The sequence below is a fragment of the Giraffa tippelskirchi genome, chromosome 11, assembly GCF_054371585.1.
Source record: "Giraffa tippelskirchi isolate mGirTip1 chromosome 11, T2T-mGirTip1v1.2.pri, whole genome shotgun sequence".
In the NCBI taxonomy this organism is placed as follows: domain Eukaryota; kingdom Metazoa; phylum Chordata; class Mammalia; order Artiodactyla; family Giraffidae; genus Giraffa; species Giraffa tippelskirchi.
In genome coordinates this window covers 93,447,550-93,466,509 of record NC_137285.1, presented here as the reverse complement: position 1 = coordinate 93,466,509, position 18,960 = coordinate 93,447,550, and the positions used below count along the sequence as shown (strand labels likewise).

The 18,960-nt window shown below is 36.8% G+C and overlaps 1 protein-coding gene across 5 annotated transcripts in view; it reads right to left on the bottom strand.

The window, feature by feature from the left end:
- CUL5 (cullin 5) overlaps positions 1-18,960 on the bottom strand; it is a 96,628-nt gene that overhangs the window by 22,353 nt on the left and 55,315 nt on the right. For all 5 annotated transcript variants that reach the window (XR_014069730.1, XM_081545343.1, XM_081545344.1 and 2 more), the window contains 4 exons: positions 10,535-10,628; positions 9,155-9,285; positions 8,795-8,902; positions 6,212-6,276 (listed from right to left, as the gene is read on the bottom strand). Coding sequence is in view for 4 of the 5 variants with exons in the window: in XM_081545343.1 (XP_081401469.1) it covers positions 6,212-6,276; positions 8,795-8,902; positions 9,155-9,285; positions 10,535-10,628 (398 nt within the window). In the remaining variant the exon portion in view is untranslated. The remainder of the gene's footprint in view (positions 1-6,211; positions 6,277-8,794; positions 8,903-9,154; positions 9,286-10,534; positions 10,629-18,960) is intronic.

Here is an 18,960-nt window from a genome sequence, read left to right as displayed (position 1 = left end):
AGAGGATCCTCCTGATCCAGGGATCGAACTTGCGTCTCCTGCACTTCAGGCAGGTTCTTTACTGTCTGAGCCACCAAGGAAGCCCAAATAATGGGCAGAAGATCTAAACAGACACTTCTCAAAAGACAACAGATGGCCAAAAAGCACATGAAAAGATGCTTAATATGGCTAATTATTAGAGAAATGCAAATCAAAATACAATGAGGTATCACACCACCAGTGAGAATGGCTAGCATCAAAAAGTCTACAAATAGGGCTTTCCTGGCGGCTCAGTGGTAAAGAATCTGTCTGCCACTGTAGGAGACATGGATTCAACCCCTGATCTGGGAAGATCCCACATCCCATGGAGCAACTAAGCCCATGGGCCACAACTTTTGAGTCTGTGTCCTAGAGCCTGGAAGCCGCAACTACTGAACCCACAAACTGCAACAACTGAAGCCCATGCACCCTAGAGTCCATGCTCCACAACGAGAAGCCATCGCAGTGAGAAGCCACCGCAACTAGAGAGTAGCCCCTGCTTGCTGCAACCAGAGAAAGCCTGTGGAGCAACGAAGATCCAGCACAGCAAATAAATAAATAAAATGATTTTTTTAAAAATGTCTAAAATGTCTATAAACAATAAATACTGGAGAGGGTGTGGAGAACCCTCCTACACTGTTGGTGAGAATATAAATTGGTACAACTGTTAAGGAGGGTCCTTGAAAAACTAAAAATAAAACTACTATCTGATCCAGTAATCCCACTCCTGGGCATATATCCATAAAAAAAACATAATTCAAAAAGATACAAGCAACCCAACATTCACTGCAGCATTATTTACAATAGCTAGGATAGGGAAGGAACCTAAGTAAATGGTCACTGACAGAGGAATGGACTGCAAGGAGATCCAACCAGTCCATCCTAAAGGAAATCAGTCCTGAATATTCATTGGAAAGACTGATGAAGCTGAAACTCCAATACTTTGGCCATCTGATGCTAACAGCTGACTCATTTGAAAAGACCCTGATGCTGAGAAAGATTGAAGGCGGGAGGAGAAGGGGACGACAGAGGATGAGGTGGTGGGATGGCATCACTGACTCAATGGACATGAGTTTGGGTAAACTCCGGGAGTTGGTGATGGACAGGGAGGCCTGGCATACTACAGTCCATGGGGTCTCAAAGAGTCCGACATGACTGAGTGACTGAAATGAAGTGAACTGACAGAGGAATGGAAAAAGATGTGGTACATGTATACAACGGAATATTATGCAACCATAAAAAGAACAAAACAATGCCATTTGCAGCAGCATGGATGGACCTAGAATCTATCATATTAAGTGAAGTAAGTCAGACAAAGACAAATATATGATTCCACTTACAAGCAAAATCTAAAAAAAAAAAAAAAAAAAGATACAAATGAACTTATTCACAAAGCAGAAACAGACTCACACTTTGAAAACAAACATGGTTATGAAAGGGGAAAGTGGATGGGGAAGGATAAATCAGGAGTTTAGGATTAACATATATACACTAGTGGGCTTCCCTAGTGGCTCAGGGGTAAAGAATCTGCCTGCCAATGCAGAAGACATGGGTTTGATTCCTGGTCTGGTAAGATCCCACATGCCATAAAACAACTAAGCACATGCACCACCACTACTGAGCAGGTGCTCTACAGCCTGAGAGCCACAACTCCTGAAGCCCACACGCTTTAGAGCCCGTCCTCCCAGCAAGAGAAGCCATTGCAATGAGAAGCCCATGCACCACAACCAGAGAGTAGCCTCCGCTCACTGCAACTAGAGAAAAGCCCACAGAGCAACGAAGACCCAGCACAGCCCAAAATAACTAGACAAAATTATAAAACACACAAACAAACATACACACTCTACGATATATAAAATGGGGCTTCCCAGGTGGTGACAGCGGTAAAGAACCCGTCAGCCAATGCAACAGACGTAAGAGTGTGGATTTGATCCCTGGGTTGGGAAGATTGTCTAGAGGAGGAAATGGCAACCCACTTGCCTGGAGAATCCCATGGATAGAGAAGCCTGGCAGGCTACAGTCCATAGGGTCACAAAGAGTTGGTTATGACTTAGCATGCACACATGCATATATAAAATAAATAATCAACACGGACCTACTCTAAAGCACAGGGAATTCTACTCAATATTCTGTAATAATCAAAGTGGGAAAAAAGTCTGAGAAAGAATGGATATATATATATATGCATAAGTTAATCAGTTTGCTGTACATCTGAAACTAACACAACATTGTACATCAACTATAGTCCAATATATATAAAAATTAAAAAAAAATAAAAAGCAGAATTATGGTATCTTTCTAAGAAGAAATTCTGCCCCAAGTGTAGAATCAACTCCTGCCCAAGAATTTCCAGCCTGCTAGCCTGCCCAACAAACTTCAGATTTGCCAACTCCCACAACTACCAGAAGATAAAGAGTCTGCCCACAAGGCAGGAGACCCAGGTTCAATCCCTGGGTCGGGAAGATCCCCTGGAGGAGGAAATGGTGACCCACTCCAGTATTCTTGCCTGGAAAATCCCATGGACGGAGGAGCCTGGTGGACTATAGTCGATGGGGTCTCAAAGAGTTGGACATGACTGAGCAACTAATACTTTACTTTTACAATTATACAGTAATGAGGGGCTTCCCTGGTGGTTCAGATGGTAAAGAATCTGCCTGCAATGTGGCAGACCTGGGTTTGATCCCTGGGTTGGGAAGATCCCCTGGAGGAGGGCAAGGCAATCCACTCCACTATTCTTGCCTGGAGAATCCCCATTGACAAAGGAGCCTGTCGAGCTGTAGTCCATGGGGTTGCAAAGAGTTGGTCATGACTGAGCGACTAAGCACAAGACAACACAGTTACATAAGCCAATTCCTTTAAATAAATCTCTCTTCAACAACCCTCAGCAACTCAACCCCCGTCACTGTATGTCACCACATCAAAAGCATAAGGAAAGAGACTTTCCTGGCAGTCCGGTGGTTAAGAATCTGCCTTCCAATGCAGGGACTCCGGTTCGATCCCTGCTCGGGGATCTAAGATCCCACATGCTGCGAGGAGCTAAGCCTATGTGCTACAACTACTAAGCCCGCATGCTGCAATGAAAGATCTCGCATGCTGTAACGAAGACCTGACACAGCCAAATAAATAAATAAAAATACTTAAAAGAAAAAAGAATAAGGAAGAAAAACCTTACGGTCATTTAACACAGAAAAAGCATATAGTAAATCAACACCCATTCATCATCAAAACTTCTCTGCAAATTACGAATAAAAAGCAACCCTATGAAAAACCCTTACCTAACTTTGTACTTAAAGACAAAATATTAAGCCTTTTCCTCAAAGCTTGCCAAAAAAGGTAAGGATGCCCACTCTCACTATTTCCATTCAACACTGTACTTATGATCCTAGCCAGTGGGTCATGCCATAGAAAGAAATAACTCTTTTATTCAGAGATTACAAGATTTGTTACATAGAAAATGTTAGGAAATCTATAAAAGAACTACTAGAACTAATAACTTTAACAAGAGAACAGAATATAAGATCAGTATACAAAAAACAACCATATTTCTATATACTAGCAAAATACTAGAGTATCAAAAGCACTCAAGAAAAAAAAAAGAACAAAGTTACACCAGCTGACTTAGACTGCTTGCAGAACTTTATTAATCATAACTATTTGTAATGGCCTAAGGATATTCATTTAATTCACTGGAGTAGAATAGAAAGTCCAGAAAAACATACATATTTTTAAGTCACTTGATTCTCCATAAAAGGCACCAAAACAATGCAGTGGGGAATGGAAAGTATTTCCAATAAATGGTGATGAAACCACTGGCCACCACACAGAGCAGAAAAAAATGAAATTTAACCTCTAACTTACACAATATACAATTATCAATTTAAGGTGGCTCTTAGACTCAAATGTGAAAGCTACAAATTATAAAGCTTCTAAAAGAAAACAGAAGATTATCTTCTTGTCCTAGTGGTAGAGGCAGACAGAGGTTTCCTAGATAAAACAGCAAAATCCATGAAAGGAAAGCACACATATAACAAAGGACTGATATACAGAATATGTAAGAACTCATAGCTCACTAATCAGCAGGCAAAAAATCTGAACATTTTATAAAGAAAAATGTAAGAATACCAAAAAAAAATATATGAAAAACTGCTCAATATAAATAGTCATGAGGGAAATGGGAATCAAAAATATACTTAGGGGACTTCCTTGGTGGTCCAGTTGTTAAGAATCTGCCTTGCAATGCAGGGAACCTGGGTTTGAACCTTGGTCAGGGAACTAAGTTCCCACAAGCCTCGGAGCACCTAAGCCCATGGGCCGCAACTACTGAAGGCTGTGCGCTCTGGAGCCACACACACAACTGAGTCTGTGTGTTGCAACACAAAATTCTGCAGGCCGCAACTAAGACCCAGTTAATAAAACAGTTAATAAAACAAAACAAAACAAAACTATATTGAGATAACAGAACATACATCCAGTCATTCTGGATATATGAGAATACTATTTAATCCTCATTCTCAACAAATATAAGAATATCAAAAAAATACATGAAAAACTGGTGGGAAATACATGAAAAAATCATATGCTAGTGGGAGTGTAAAACAGTACAACCACTTTGGGAAACAAACCACTGTGATATACAAAAACATGGATAAATCTTAAAAACACTATAACACTATGCTGAGTTGAAAAAAAGTTTTACACAAATAATACAGTATTGTATGAATTCAATTTATATGTAGTCTTAGATCAGGCAAACCTGACCTATGTTGAAATAATCAGAACAACAGTTGCCTTCTGGAAGAAGGTGGGGATAGGGGTGGGACTGATTGGGAATGGACATGAATTAACTCTCAAGGATGATGAAAATAATGTTTATCTTAATAGGGATGTAGGCATTTGTCAGATCTCACAAAATTAAACAGAAGATTTATGGATATGACTGTAGGTCAATTTTACCTCAAAACAAACACAATGTTCAATTAATGACTGCACGATAAAATGTTTAGGGAGTAACGGTTACTGATGCTTGCAACTTCTTTTGACATGCACTTAAAAAGTTAACTGATGGATATACAGGGAGATACATTATTTAATAAAGCAACAGAGGTGACTTTACTCTTAAGTCTGAATATATTCATTGAAAAAAGGTGGAAAGAGGAGAATAAGGAAGACCTTTATGTATTCATATGAAGAAATCTCCAAGATGCAGTGTTGTATGTTTCATATTTATAAAGAAAACACAACAAATGCCCTTCTAAACAATACCAATTACTATAAAAGTGTATGACCCAGGTGTCTTCCACTGTACTAGCACTCAAATAACTTATATGGCTCAAAAAAGACAAAATGAAAATGATTTAAACAAAACAAAAAACAAAGCCCTATTGTCAAGTATTGTAACATTATGTACAATTTATTTTAAATGACAAAAGAGCATTTTTCCAATTAACTTTTAGAGCTACTCAGTACTACTCTGAAGATACTATAACTAGCTCAGATTAATTAATAGATCATTAAATTTTCAGATTTTTTATAATAGTAGTTAGCATGAATAAATCCATCTTACTTGAGATGAGAACTCACCAACAAGAGATCAATTAAAAAAATAGTAACATAAACATTTACATTAAAATTTATATCCCTTTGGAAAAAATTTATCTATTTATTTGGATGTGCCAGGTCTTAGCTGCAGCATGCAGGATCTTTAGTTGTGGCGTGCGGACTCTCAGTTTCAGCATGTGGAATCTAGCTCCCTGACCAGGGGATCAAACCTGAGTCCCCTGCATTGGGAGTGTGGAGACTTAGCCACTGGACTACCAGCATAGTTCCAATTTCTCTTTTTTAACCATCATGGTGAAGAGAGTCATATTCTATGCTATTGTACGTTATAAAGTAACTGGTGAATAATGAGGAAGAAAAAACAAGCAAAGATTCTGAAAGATTTAGAACACAGCCTTTTTTTTTAACTTAAAAAAATGAGGTCAATATTCTTTGGTCACAAGAGGAGATAATATAAAATTTAAAAATCAAGACAGAGTTTTTAATAATCAAAGGCAGCAAAATCATAAGAATTATAAAAACAAATATAAACCTCATAGGGTTAGGGAAATAGGGCACTTCGCGTATGCATATCCAATAACATGTAACACACCCTGTAAAATGCAAGAACTGTAAACATATGATTTAAAGCACTTACCCTTTCTGCTTCAAAGGTAATTCAAGTTTAAATATGGTAGCATCATTAACAACTGCTTTATATGCCTGCAAATAATGTAAAATAACATATGAATATTATTTTTAATACTTAAAATACAGTTAGAGGAATTATTGTAATTCTAAAAAATACAAATTAGCTTTTTTTTTTAATGATTTATTTGGCCTGATAGAATTTTTCAAGTTAATGAATTCAACATGCTCTTGTCATGTTACAATTATCATTATTCTCAAGTGAGGTCTTAATGCTGCCTGATAACCATAACATTTTCTCTTGTCCACACAGTCTCCTAGAAAATATTTTCATATCAGCTCCTTTCTCTTCAAATCTCCAGTTTTCCTCCCTCATGCATATTCTCAGCTGATGATATGACTTCCTATTTCATTGAGAAAACCAAAGTAATCCGAATTCCCTCCTCTTTCTCCAGTATCATCACTTTTCCCTTTCTCCATTATTTTTATAGCCTCAGTATGCGTATGTATTATTTTAAATCTTAAAGATTCTCTCTTGGCTTTGTCCACCTTCAGCTACTGCCCAATATTTCTCTGTCTCTCATTAAGCTAAACTTGTAGAAGAATTATCTAACTCACTGTCACTAATTTCACTACTACCATTCTTATTTGAAACTGTTTTAACCAGGCTTTCACACTTCTACTCCAATCAATCATTCTTGTCAAAGTCACTCACAACCTCCATGTAGCTGAAGACCACAGTCAGTTAGACCCTCATCTTGCCTGACCTGTCAGCAGGATTTTAAAACAGCAAACCATGCCCTCCTCCTGCAAAGAGTGTTTCCCACTTGTTTTCTAGCACAGCATTCTCCTCTCTCCTTAGGAAAGATGGTTCCTATTTTTCCAATAACTAACTTTAAAATGCCCCAGATCAATCCTTGGGTTTCTTCTCTTTGCTACCCTCACTCTTAATTTGAAGACCATATATAGCCAGTGTCAGAGCTTTAAAAACCATCTATATGCTGAAGGTCTCAAACTTATTTTTGCAGGCCCACCCCCTCCATTAAGCTCCAGATCTGATGTTGCCATATGGATGTTGAATAAACATTTCAAAGTTAACTTGTCCAGAACCGAGTTCCTAGTCTCTCTTTAACCATCTGCCCCAAACCTGCTTCTTTCAAAGTCTTCATCTTCCCTCACCTCAGCAAGCATATACTTTTAACTGATCAGAAAATCTGAGTGTCATCCTTGACTGATCTCTTTTGATGACATTACACATCTGATTCCAGTATCAAGTCCTATATACTCTATTTTCACAACACAATAAAAATCCAACAACTTTTGACTGTCTCCACCTACTATCCTTCTGGGCTGGGCTTCCATCATTACTTAACTGAATTACTTAAATAGATTCTTAACCCATATTCTTGCTTCCTCTCTTGCCTCCTTCAGCCTATTCTTTTTGTAGCAAGACAGGTGATTCTGGTAAAACGTTAAGTCAGATTCTGTCATTTAGTTTAAGATCTTTCTATGAGTTTCTATCCTACTCAGAGTAGAAACAAAACTCCTTACCATGGCTGTCACAGTCTTACAATGATCTGGTCTCCTGTTATCCGTGACTACCCATTTCTGATTTCTTACTATTCTCCCCCTCACTCAATCCACTCTGGCCACAATGATCTCTCTCTTCTCTGGTTCTGGAACCAGGTATAGTCTTGCCTTAGAGTCTTTACAAGTGCTGTCCCTTCTGGCTAAAGCATTATTCCCACAGACAGCCAGATGACTTATTTCTTAATCAACTTCAATCTTAATCTGAATGTCACCTCAATAAAGCCTTTGCAAGTCACTCAATTTAATATTTCAAACCACCTTATTACTTCCATACTCCCTTAAATCTCTTTCATATTTTATTTACCTATGTACCTGTGTACCTTTCTATCCATTTATCTATCTAAAAATAGTGATTTTTAAAAAGCTACTGGAGAAGGCTAATTGTCTTTTTAGAGTCTAGAAAAATATTTCACTTGGGAAGTAAGGAGAGGAGTTTAATAGTGGGAAAACTAATGGTAATTTCTAGTGATAGGTTTATGACATTTAAAAAGATACAACTTTAAGGATAATATTATGTTTCATTATCATTATCCTAGACTATAATGATGGGAAATAAGATATGGAAAACAGGGATAAATGTGATATAACTCTCATAAGAGCCGTAGGAAAGGAAATAGGACAAAAATCAACTCTGCTTGGGATAGGATATGGGAGGAGGCAGAGTACCAAGGAAATTCCAAGAGAAGAATACTTTGAGCTGAGTCTTAAGGAAGTATGAGTAGGAATTCAATAGTATTGAATATTCAATAATAATCAGTAATATTCTAAAGAGGAAAACATTCTTGAAAAAATGAGGAAGAGAGCTAATTTCTACCTAAATTCTGGTTCACAGGCATACCCAATCCTTACAAAAGCATACAAGAAATCATATGTAATATGGTTGCCCTCCACTGTTGAAAATAAGAGTTGCTAGGTTTTTTACTTTGTAATTTAAAAGCATAATGATGCAAGTTTCTTACTACAATTAAATTATGACAACAGTGTTAACATACAGGAATATTACCTTGTCTCTTGCAGTAAGAAATCGTGGGTCATCTTGAAAAGCTTCTTTGACAAGTTTACTGAATCTATTAAATAGTGTAAGTAACTGCTCAACATACTTCTCAGAGTCCTAAAAAATAAAGTGTTTTATATTAAGTTGAGTTTGAAAAAAGGACTAATACCCAAAAAATAAGAAAATATAAACATAATTTTAAAAAATCATTATAGCTTTAACATTTGGAAAATTTTCTGAAATATTTTTTTCTTAGGAAAGGTGTTCCAACATCACTGTTTTAGCATCAATTACTAGTTTAAATACCTGATCCTGCATTTACAAAATAACCTTGATATACACCTATTATTGTCATTGAGGAAAACTTACAGTAGTAATAGTTTCAGCAGCTGCTACCATATCTGCCAGGCCTGCACTGATGATATGCTCCTCCAAGTCTTTTAACATTGGCTCTATCCCATTAGGAACTTTGTCCATCAATGAAAACATTAAATGTAATTCTGAAAGGATAGGACATACTCATGTAATCATTTCATCCATCAGAATAGATTTTCTCTTTGATTTGTATCATGGATCTAGAATGCCTATGATAATAAGAGTGTGGGGAAATATTAGTTGGAAGTTGACAGCTTTAACAGTATTCTGCGAGTACAATTAGTTTAGGTGTTGTTAATAATAAGGATAAGCATAATACTGTAACTGCCTGATCCACCTTCTCAATCTGACAAAAATTATTTTTAAAAGAAACTCTAAATAAAGTGATCACATACTGTAAAACCCAACTCCTCTTAAAAGGTGAGTCATCTGAGTTTCAATGAAATGGAAAATATTTAAGAAACACAAAAGTTTATCCAAAAGGTAAGTATATTTCGTAAGGTAGATGCAATATTAAACACACGATGCACAGCACCATCAAGGGGTAAAATAATCATGTCCTCAGATTATTCAGAGTAATGAGATAATATAAAACTGTATTCATAAAGAATTTTTCAGTTTACAAATCTTTCTCCCGTTAACCCCCACCTTGGATTAGTGGACTCTACTTAGTTTGGCATACAGAAATTCAAATACTTCATTTGTACCAAGTGAGAAACTTTCTTTTACTACAAAAGTACTTCTGAAGAATGTAGAGATTTAAGTGAACTGAAATATATACTTGAAATGCAACTAGAAATTAAATAGGACCTTGCAATTTTATAACATGAAATCTAGAGAGCAACACATCAAAATGTTAAAAGTGGTTGTCTCTGAGTAGTAAGGATATGGGTAATTTTTCTTTTTGGTATGTATTTCTTTTGATATTAATGTACTTTCTACTTCCCCAAATATAACTTTATGGGGGAGAGGGATCAAGATTACCAACACAGAGAGTTTTATTGCTTTCTAAAAATATTTGTCATAAAGTTCCACACAAAAGTCAAATTACCTAGTTCTATTCTATACTGTACGTTTATCATTTAAATTGGCCTTTAAAAGCAGAGTCTTACTTTTGAGAACAAATTGAAATTTACATGAGCACATACAAACATACTGATACCCAAGGAGAAAAAATGCTTAAAATACAAGTTCATAATCTTTTTACAGCATTTCTAACTATGCTAAATATTTTGACCCTTTTCTTTACACAGTTTGCCATAATGAAAATACCTATGTATAAAACAATGATCTAACAGAAATTTATTAGAAGTGATGTGCTTCAAAGATATCCTATTAAAAGAGTATGATAACTTTATGTAGTGTTTTACCTACTTTCAGTTTCGTTTCGCTTGATCATGCCTTGGCACTCTGCTAAGATAGTCTCTTTAAAGGATGTCACCAGGGCATTTACACAGCATTCCATGAGCTGAAATATATCAAAATTGGTCAAGGCTATTATAAGCACAAATAAGGCACAAATCTACTCCACTCCATTTTGCTTCACAGTTTCATAAAACCACATTGTTCAACAACAGCAAAAAACTAAGTATACTGAAAGTTGATTTTACTTACCTTTATTAGAGGATTGATGAAGATGGATACTCTATATTAGTTTACCAAATATACTCCCCCCTAAGGAAAAGCCTAGGAACTCAGGTTCTCTATAGAAATTTCAGTAGAAGTCCCCAGTGAGGGAAGGAAAAAAATTTTTAATCTACAAAATCAAATTAAAAACAAACAAACAAACAAACTTTAATGAACTCTTATCTGGAGAGAATCTGTGTTGGAGTTAGATGCTAAAATTCTAAAAGTATGAACATGCAATTCAACTCATAGTAGGTATCACTGCTGTGGGCATCAAAAAGTGTTAGGGTACCAAGAAGAGAAAGCTATCACCTCGGCTTTGGAGAAGATCGGTATCTTATAAAGGGCAAACTTTAATAAATAAACTCAGTTAAGTGGCAAAACACACACACACAAACAAAGGAACTACCATTTTTTTTCTGGGTAGTTAAAAAGGTCTCATCCACCTGATGAAATTTAAATTGGATCTTGAAAAGTGAATACAAGTCTTAAAACGGATTGGTTATTCTAAGAATATGAAACTGAATATGGCAGTGAAGAGACAACAGGAGAGAAAGCTAGAAAGGTAGACTGGAGCGAGATTACGAATAAAGATCTAAGGTTTGGGACTTTAAAGGTTGTTGTTGCTGCTTAGTTGCTAAGCTCTATCTATCTGACTCTTCTGCAACCCCTTGGACTGTAGCCCGCCAGGCACCTCTGTCCACGGGATTTTCCAGGCAAGAATACTGGAGTGAATTTCCTTCTCCAGGGGATCTTCCTAACCCAGGGATTGAACCAACGTCTCCTGCATTGCCAGGCAGATTCTTTACCGCTGAGGCACCAGGGAAGCCCCTTCTATAGGTAGGAAAGGTTTTAAACAGAAGATAAATGTAATGAACTTCTATTCCCTCGCCAAGTCATTTTTAAAAGATCAGTCTAACGGCAGCAAGGTAGGTAGTACTGAGTGGTAGTAGGGAGACTGACAAACAAGGCTGTTGAAAGATTCTAAGTAAAATGGTCAGGATCTAACGTTCTGGCTGGGTCTCAGGAAAATCTACCCCACTCCATCACTGTTCCTCTGTGTCATATATTTTCACTCTCCTTGCAGGTATCAAAGTGAACAGGTTGTGATTACCTACACAAGGTACACTAAGGCTGACATCTCTCTTCTTAAAACAGATCAGCTATCTGTATTAAGGACAGGGAATTGTATGTGCGTTACAAGCTCTCTGCTAAAAATTCTTCTTAGAACTGACTTAATGTTGCTAATTACTGAAGTTGAATTTAGGAATGGAGATTCATTATACCACTGTTTCTATTTTTTAAAATGTTAAAAAAATTTCTGCAATAAAAGTTTTTAGGTCCCTCCCTCTTTGAGAATTATGCTAATGACTTTAAAGTCCATGTATGTCAATTCTGTCCTACGAAAAGCTATAGATATATGAAGTTGTTGAGAAATTTCTGCCAAGGTGGGAAGCTCTGACCCAATTACTGAGTAATTTCATTCTATACCAGCTCTGGAATATGCACAACAGAACACTCCCACCTTCAACAGAGAATAGGTAAATCAGAATAGGTAAATCTAACTATGTATAATTAACGAATAAGAAAGTGCAACCAGAATAAGCTCTATTTTCTAAAATAAGCTCTATTTTCTAAAATCATTTGTTTTCTATTTCACTGAAAATTTACACTTGAACATAATCTAGCTCAGGAGTAGTCCAAATTCTGCAGACTCCAAAAACTCTATAGTTGTGTGTTTCAACTTGTTTGTTGTGAAATGTTTTAATGGCTGTGACCAGCTTTTCTTTTTAATATAGAACAGAACTACAACAAAAATATCAGAGTGCTTCACATACAATAACAATGAATATTGTTTCATAGAATTCTGTTCCAGATATGAGTAAATAAACAAAGAACATACTAAGCTACAATAAAAAATATAGTTCTTATTATGGGTTTCAGTGAGGATTAAAAGGAGAGGCCAGGGAGGCTAGGTGGTCCAATGGTTAAGACTCAGCCATTCATTGCCAAGGGCCTGGGTTCAGTTCCTAATCAGGAAACCAAGATCCTGCAGGCCATGTGGTACAACCAAAAAAATAAATGAATAAATAAATAAAATAAAGGAGAGGCTACTTTGACAAGATAGATGAAGTAAATTGAGCAGAATTTGGTAACTGCTTAGATGAAAGGAGTTAGGGATATAACAGGTTACTGAGAAAAAAAAGAAAGGTTACTGAAGTACTTTTTAGCTTGAAAGGTTAAGCAAATTATTACAATAACTAATATCTTTTAATGAGAACCTATGTTGTACCAAACATTGTGCTAAATCCTTTACATACATTATCTGATTAATACCAATATGTCATTTAACCCATGACAACCTTATGAAGCAGGTATTTAACATATGAGCAAATAAACTTAGAGAGGCTAAGTTACTTTCAACTGTTATACAGTTCATAAGGTCTTGAGCTGTAATATGAGGTCAGGTATGTGACTCCAAGTCTATGACTTTTGATACTATATTAAGAGAGCACGTATATACTTAATAATGGCTATGTGCTCAGAAATTAGTTAAGTGTTGTAAGAAATAGAGAAGATAAAACATGGTTTATATGCTCAATACTCTCACAATATAGTTGGGGTTATGCAACTATAGTATATCTAAAAATGTATGTATTCTTCATACATAACAGAGGTATATGAAAAGTTCAATTACAGTAAAGCAAAGAAGTGGAAATAAACACACTACTACTACACTATAAACTTCACAAGGATAGATTGTGCTCTGTCCAGCTATATACTCATGGACTCAACACAGTGCTTGATAAATAACATAAAGCAGCCTATAATCTGCTACTAAATCAAGTTGTAGAAACAACAGATATAGTGGGAACTCAAATAAGAGAAAATGGATGAAGGCTAGAGTATTTGGAAAGACTACTGCAAGATGGGCTTTAAGAATTCTGAAGGATTTGAATAGGCAGAAAGAACAGTAAAACAATACTTAAAAGCATGAATCCAAGAAATAAATGAACAGAATGAAGTATATGAATTGGGAATTATTTCTTAGTGGGTAGAATGACTCTTATTGGACAGTATTAAGTTAGAAAAAGAACTTAGGACCAAATTATGAAGGGCCTTGAAAATAATGATATTATGGTTTCTGAATAAATAAGAAAAAAATAAAAGTAATGCTTATAAAAGAGCAGCCTGACCTCACAAAAGAAGAAATACAAATGGTTCGTAATAAGAATAAACATACTCAGCCTCATTAGTGATTTTTCTTCTTCTTTTCTTGGTCATGCCATACACCATGTGGGATTTTAATTCCCCAACCAGGGGTGGAACCCATGCCCTCTGCACTGGAAGCACAGAGTCTTAACCACTGGACTGGCAGGGAAGGCCCCCAGGAATTTTTAAATGCACATAAAAAAATCTTTTAAAATCTATAATACCAGGAAATTGGAAAAATTAATAGACTGACAAAACTCAGATCAGCAAAGATAAACAAGCATACTGTTAATGGAAATAAGGATTAACAACAATATTTCCGAAAATCAGTTTGGCATTATATGGCAATCTGTAAAAGGTGCATACTCTTTGCTTCAGCAATCTCATTTCCAGGAAATTCCATTCCAAGAGAATGCCACATGTAAGAAAAATGTATGCATAAAGATGTCAAAAATATAGAAGGATATAAGATATAAAGATATAAGCATGTAAATATATTCCAGGAAGAACTATTCATAAAAAATAAACTATAATAATAGTGAATAATAATGAAAATTCCCATCAGTAGAGAACTGGTTTCTATAGTGCATATATATGATGAAATACATACATAATGTTATAATATAGACATGTTTAGCGTAGCAATGTACCTCATAATTTTTTTAAACTTTGGAAAAAAAGAGAAGAAAGAAAAAAGGGAATTCCCTGGTGGTCCAATGGTTAGGACTTGGCACTTTCACTGTGAGGGTCTGGGTTTGATCCCTGGTCAGGGAACTAAGATTCTGCATGCTTAAAAAAAAAAAAAGGGAAGGAAAAGAAAGGGTAAGAAAGGAGGAAAAGGAAACAAGAAAAGGAAAGAAATGAAAAAAGGGATCTTAACCAAGCAAGTATTATAAAACGATGATGATTGTTGAATCTGCTGGCTGAGTTTGGAGGGTGGGGATCATTCCACTATTTTCTCTACTTTTGTAAATATTTGAAAAATTTCACAGCAAATACTTTTTAAAAAAAAAAAATGAAGAAAAAAATGAAGAGAAGAATTATGGTATAGATCCCTGTGTATTGAAAAATCCTTTAGAAAACTACTTTATATAGGCAAAAAGAAGAAAGGGCAGTTGATTATTTCCAAAGAGTCTTGTCATCACAAGAGGATCAGATCCTTGAGGGCAGGGACCGTGTTATTGCTCTTTTGTATTTTTCTCCCCATCATTTACCAAAGTCCTACAAACAGCGTCAACCCTGAGTATATACTGGTTATTTGAAAAATACATCTTGAATGGAAAGGATAGTGATAAACCATCTCTCTCACCTTGTATTCCCTTTCTGTCTCCTTTTGCTAGCTTCCGTGAAGAAAAAAACTTTTTGCCATATGTCATCAATTCCTGTATTTTGCCTGAGATGAGCACAACTTCTAAATCCATAGCAATCTCCCCAGAGGTCTGCAAGGTGAAACACTTTAACTATCAATGTGCTTGATGTTTTCCCTTCCTTTATAGCAAAACTCTTCAAAGATGATGCCTGCCATAAAACACAGCAGGCACTCAGTATTTGTTGAATGAATGAATGCATAGGTCTGTGAAGATGAACGTCTGGATAGGTAGGCTAACTGACATAGTAGAGTCTCTTTTAGTGGTATTCAATTTGCACAATTAATGCTACTTCACTGAAGTTTAATGAAAGCAATAGGAACAGTTCTGATTTTTGTTATGTAATTCCATATAAATAATAATTTGCTTTTCCCTGAGGATAAAGTAGAGTCATCGAATTAAAAATCATTCTAGATTACTCCACATTAAGATTCTACTTTATCATTATCAGGTCTTTAACCATACAAAGGTATCTATAATGTATTCAAGAATTCATTTATTCCATGTGTGGCTAGTCTCAAAATTAACTTTTTTTTTTTAAACCTTTATAACCAAGTGTTAAGTTGCTTCATTTCTAAACTAGTTATACAAGTAACTCTCTATAGACCAATGAAGCCAACTAGACTCACCTTGACTTTTTAAATACCACCCTTAATATACTTAAATACCTGAAGGTTAATAAGTACTTTAATGTAATAACTTATAACTTGTGACCTTGTTGCTAATTCAGTTTTTTACTCAATGTTTTGCGTATGTAGTAAAACAGTTTCTGTCTGAGAATAAGTAAGCAACTTCTGTAAACCATAGCCCTAATAGTAAAAACTACCATGCTAGGCACAGCACTTAAATGTTTTGATATGGTAGTGCATTAGACACAAGTAGGTATTACTCCCCCTTTACAATTTGAAGAAATTGATAACGGGCACACAGCTGGTAAAATGACAATGTAATTAAACTCCTCATCTTCTTCCAACATGTATGCCCCTAATCAGTATAACAGACTGCCTCCCTATGAGAGCTTTGGTCACTGGAAGAAATGAAGACTAACCATCATCATTTCACTCTCTCTATTTCATCATTCCATTTAATCCTAGTGTTACTTTGAAGACAAGAATCAGTTCTATCTTCTTATCCCGGCTAGCACAATGCTTGACATAGTTCAGGTACATAATAGATAATAAACAGATGCCTTCAGGCAAAACCAACGTATATAAGACTATCACCTAAAATACTAATCAGTTCAGTTCAGTCGCTCTGTCTTGTCTGACTCTTTGCGACCCCATGAATTGCAGCACGCAAGGCCTCTCTGTCCATCACCAACTCCCGGAGTCTACCCAAACCCACGTCCATCAAGCTGGTGATGCCATCCAAACATCTCATCCTCTGTCGCCCCTTCTCCTCCTGCCCCCAATCCTACCCAGCATCAAGGTCTTTTCCAATGAGTCAACGCTTCACGTGAGGTGGCTGAAGTATTGGAGTTTCAGCTTCAACATCAGTCATTCCAATGAACACCCAGGACTGATCTCCTTTAGGATGGAGCGATTGGATCTTCTTGCAGTCCAAGGGACTCTCAAGAGTCTTCTCCAGCACCACAGTTCAAAAGCCATCAATTCTTCGGCGCTCAGCTTTCTTCACCATCCAACTCTCACATCCATACATGACCACTGGAAAAACCATAGCCTTGACTAGACGGACTTTTGTTGGCAAAGTAATGTCTCTGCTTTTTAATATGCTATCTAGGTTGGTCATAACCTTCTTTCCAAGGAGTAAGCGTCTTTTAATTTCATGGCTGCAGTCACCATCAGCAGTGATTTGGGAGCCCAAAAAAATAAAGTCTGACACTGTTTCCACTGTTTCCCCATCTATTTCCAATGAAGTGATGGGACCAGATGCCATGATCTTAGTTTTCTGAATGTTGAGCTTGAAGCCAACTTTTTCACTCTCCTCTTTCACATTCATCAAGAAGCTCTTTAGTTCTTCTTCACTTTCTGCCATAAGGGTGGTGTCATCCGCATATCTGAGGTTATTGATATTTCTCCCGGCAATCTTGATTCCAGCCTGTGTTTCGTCCAGCCCAGTGTTTCTCATGATGTACTCTGCATATAAGTTAAATAAGCAGGGTGACAATATACAACCTTGACGTACTCCTTTTCCTATTTGGAACCAGTCTGTTGTTTCATGTCCAGTTCTAACTGTTGCTTCCTAACCTGCATACAGGTTTCTCAAGAGACAGGTCAGATGGTCTGGTATTCCCATCTCTTTCAGAATTTCCCACAGTTTATTGTGATCCACACAGTCAAAGGCTTTGGCATAGTCAATAAAGCAGAAATAGATGTTTTTCTGGAACTCTCTTGCTTTTTCGATGATCCAGCGGATATTGGCAATTTGATCTCTGGTTCCTCTGCCTTTTCTAAAACCAGCTTGAACATTTGGAAGTTCACGGTTCACGTACTGCTGAAGCCTGGCTTGGAGAATTTTGAGCATTACTTTACTAGCGTGTGAGATGAGTGCAATTGTGCGGTAGTTTGAGCATTCTTTGGCATTGCCTTTCTTTGGGATTGGAACGAAAACTGACCTTTTCCAGTCCTATGGCCACTGTTGAGTTTTCCAAATTTGCTGGCATATCGAGTGCAGCACTTTCACAGCATCACCTTTGAGGATCTGAAATAGCTCAACTGGAATTCCATCACCTCCACTAGCTTTGTTCGTAGTGATGCTTTCTAAGGTCCACTTGACTTCCCATTCCAGGATGTCTGGCTCTAGGTAAGTGATCACGCTATCGTGATTATCTGGGTCGTGAAGATCTTTTTTGTACAGTTCTTCTGTGTATTCTTGCCACCTCTTCTTAATATCTTCTGCTTCTGTTAGGTCCATACCATTTCTGTCCTTTATCGAGCCTATCTTTGCATGAAATGTTCCTTTGGTATCTCTAATTTTCTTGAAGAGATCTCTAGTCTTTCCCAATCTGTTGTTTTCCTCTATTTCTTTGCATTGATTGCTGAGGAAGGCTTTCTTATCTCTCCTTGCTATTCTTTGGAACTCTGCATTCAGATGGGAATATCTTTCCTTTTCTCCTTTGCTTTTTGCTTCTCTTCTCTTCCCAGCTATCTGTAAGGCCTCCTCAGACAGCCATTTTGCTTTTTTGCTTTTCCATGGGGATTGTCTTGATCCCTGTCTCCTGTACAACGTCACGAACCTCTGTCCATAGTTCATCAGGCACTCTGTCTATCAGATCTAGTCCCTTAAATCTATTTGTCACTTCTACTGTATACTCATAAGGGATTTGATCTAGGTCATACCTGAATGGACTAGTGGTTTTCCCTACTTTCTTCAATTTAAGTCTGAATTTGGCAATAAGCAGTTCATGATCTGAGCCACAGTCTGCTCCTGGTCTTGTTTTTGCTGACTGTATAGAGCTTCTCCATCTTTGGCTGCAAAGGATATAATCAATCTGATTTTAGTGTTGACCCTCTGGTGATGTCCACGTGTAGAGTCTTCTCTTGTGTTGTTGGAATACGGTGTTTGCTATTACCAGTGCGTTCTCTTGGCAAAACTCTATTAGCCTTTGCCCTGCTTCATTCTGTACTCCAAGGC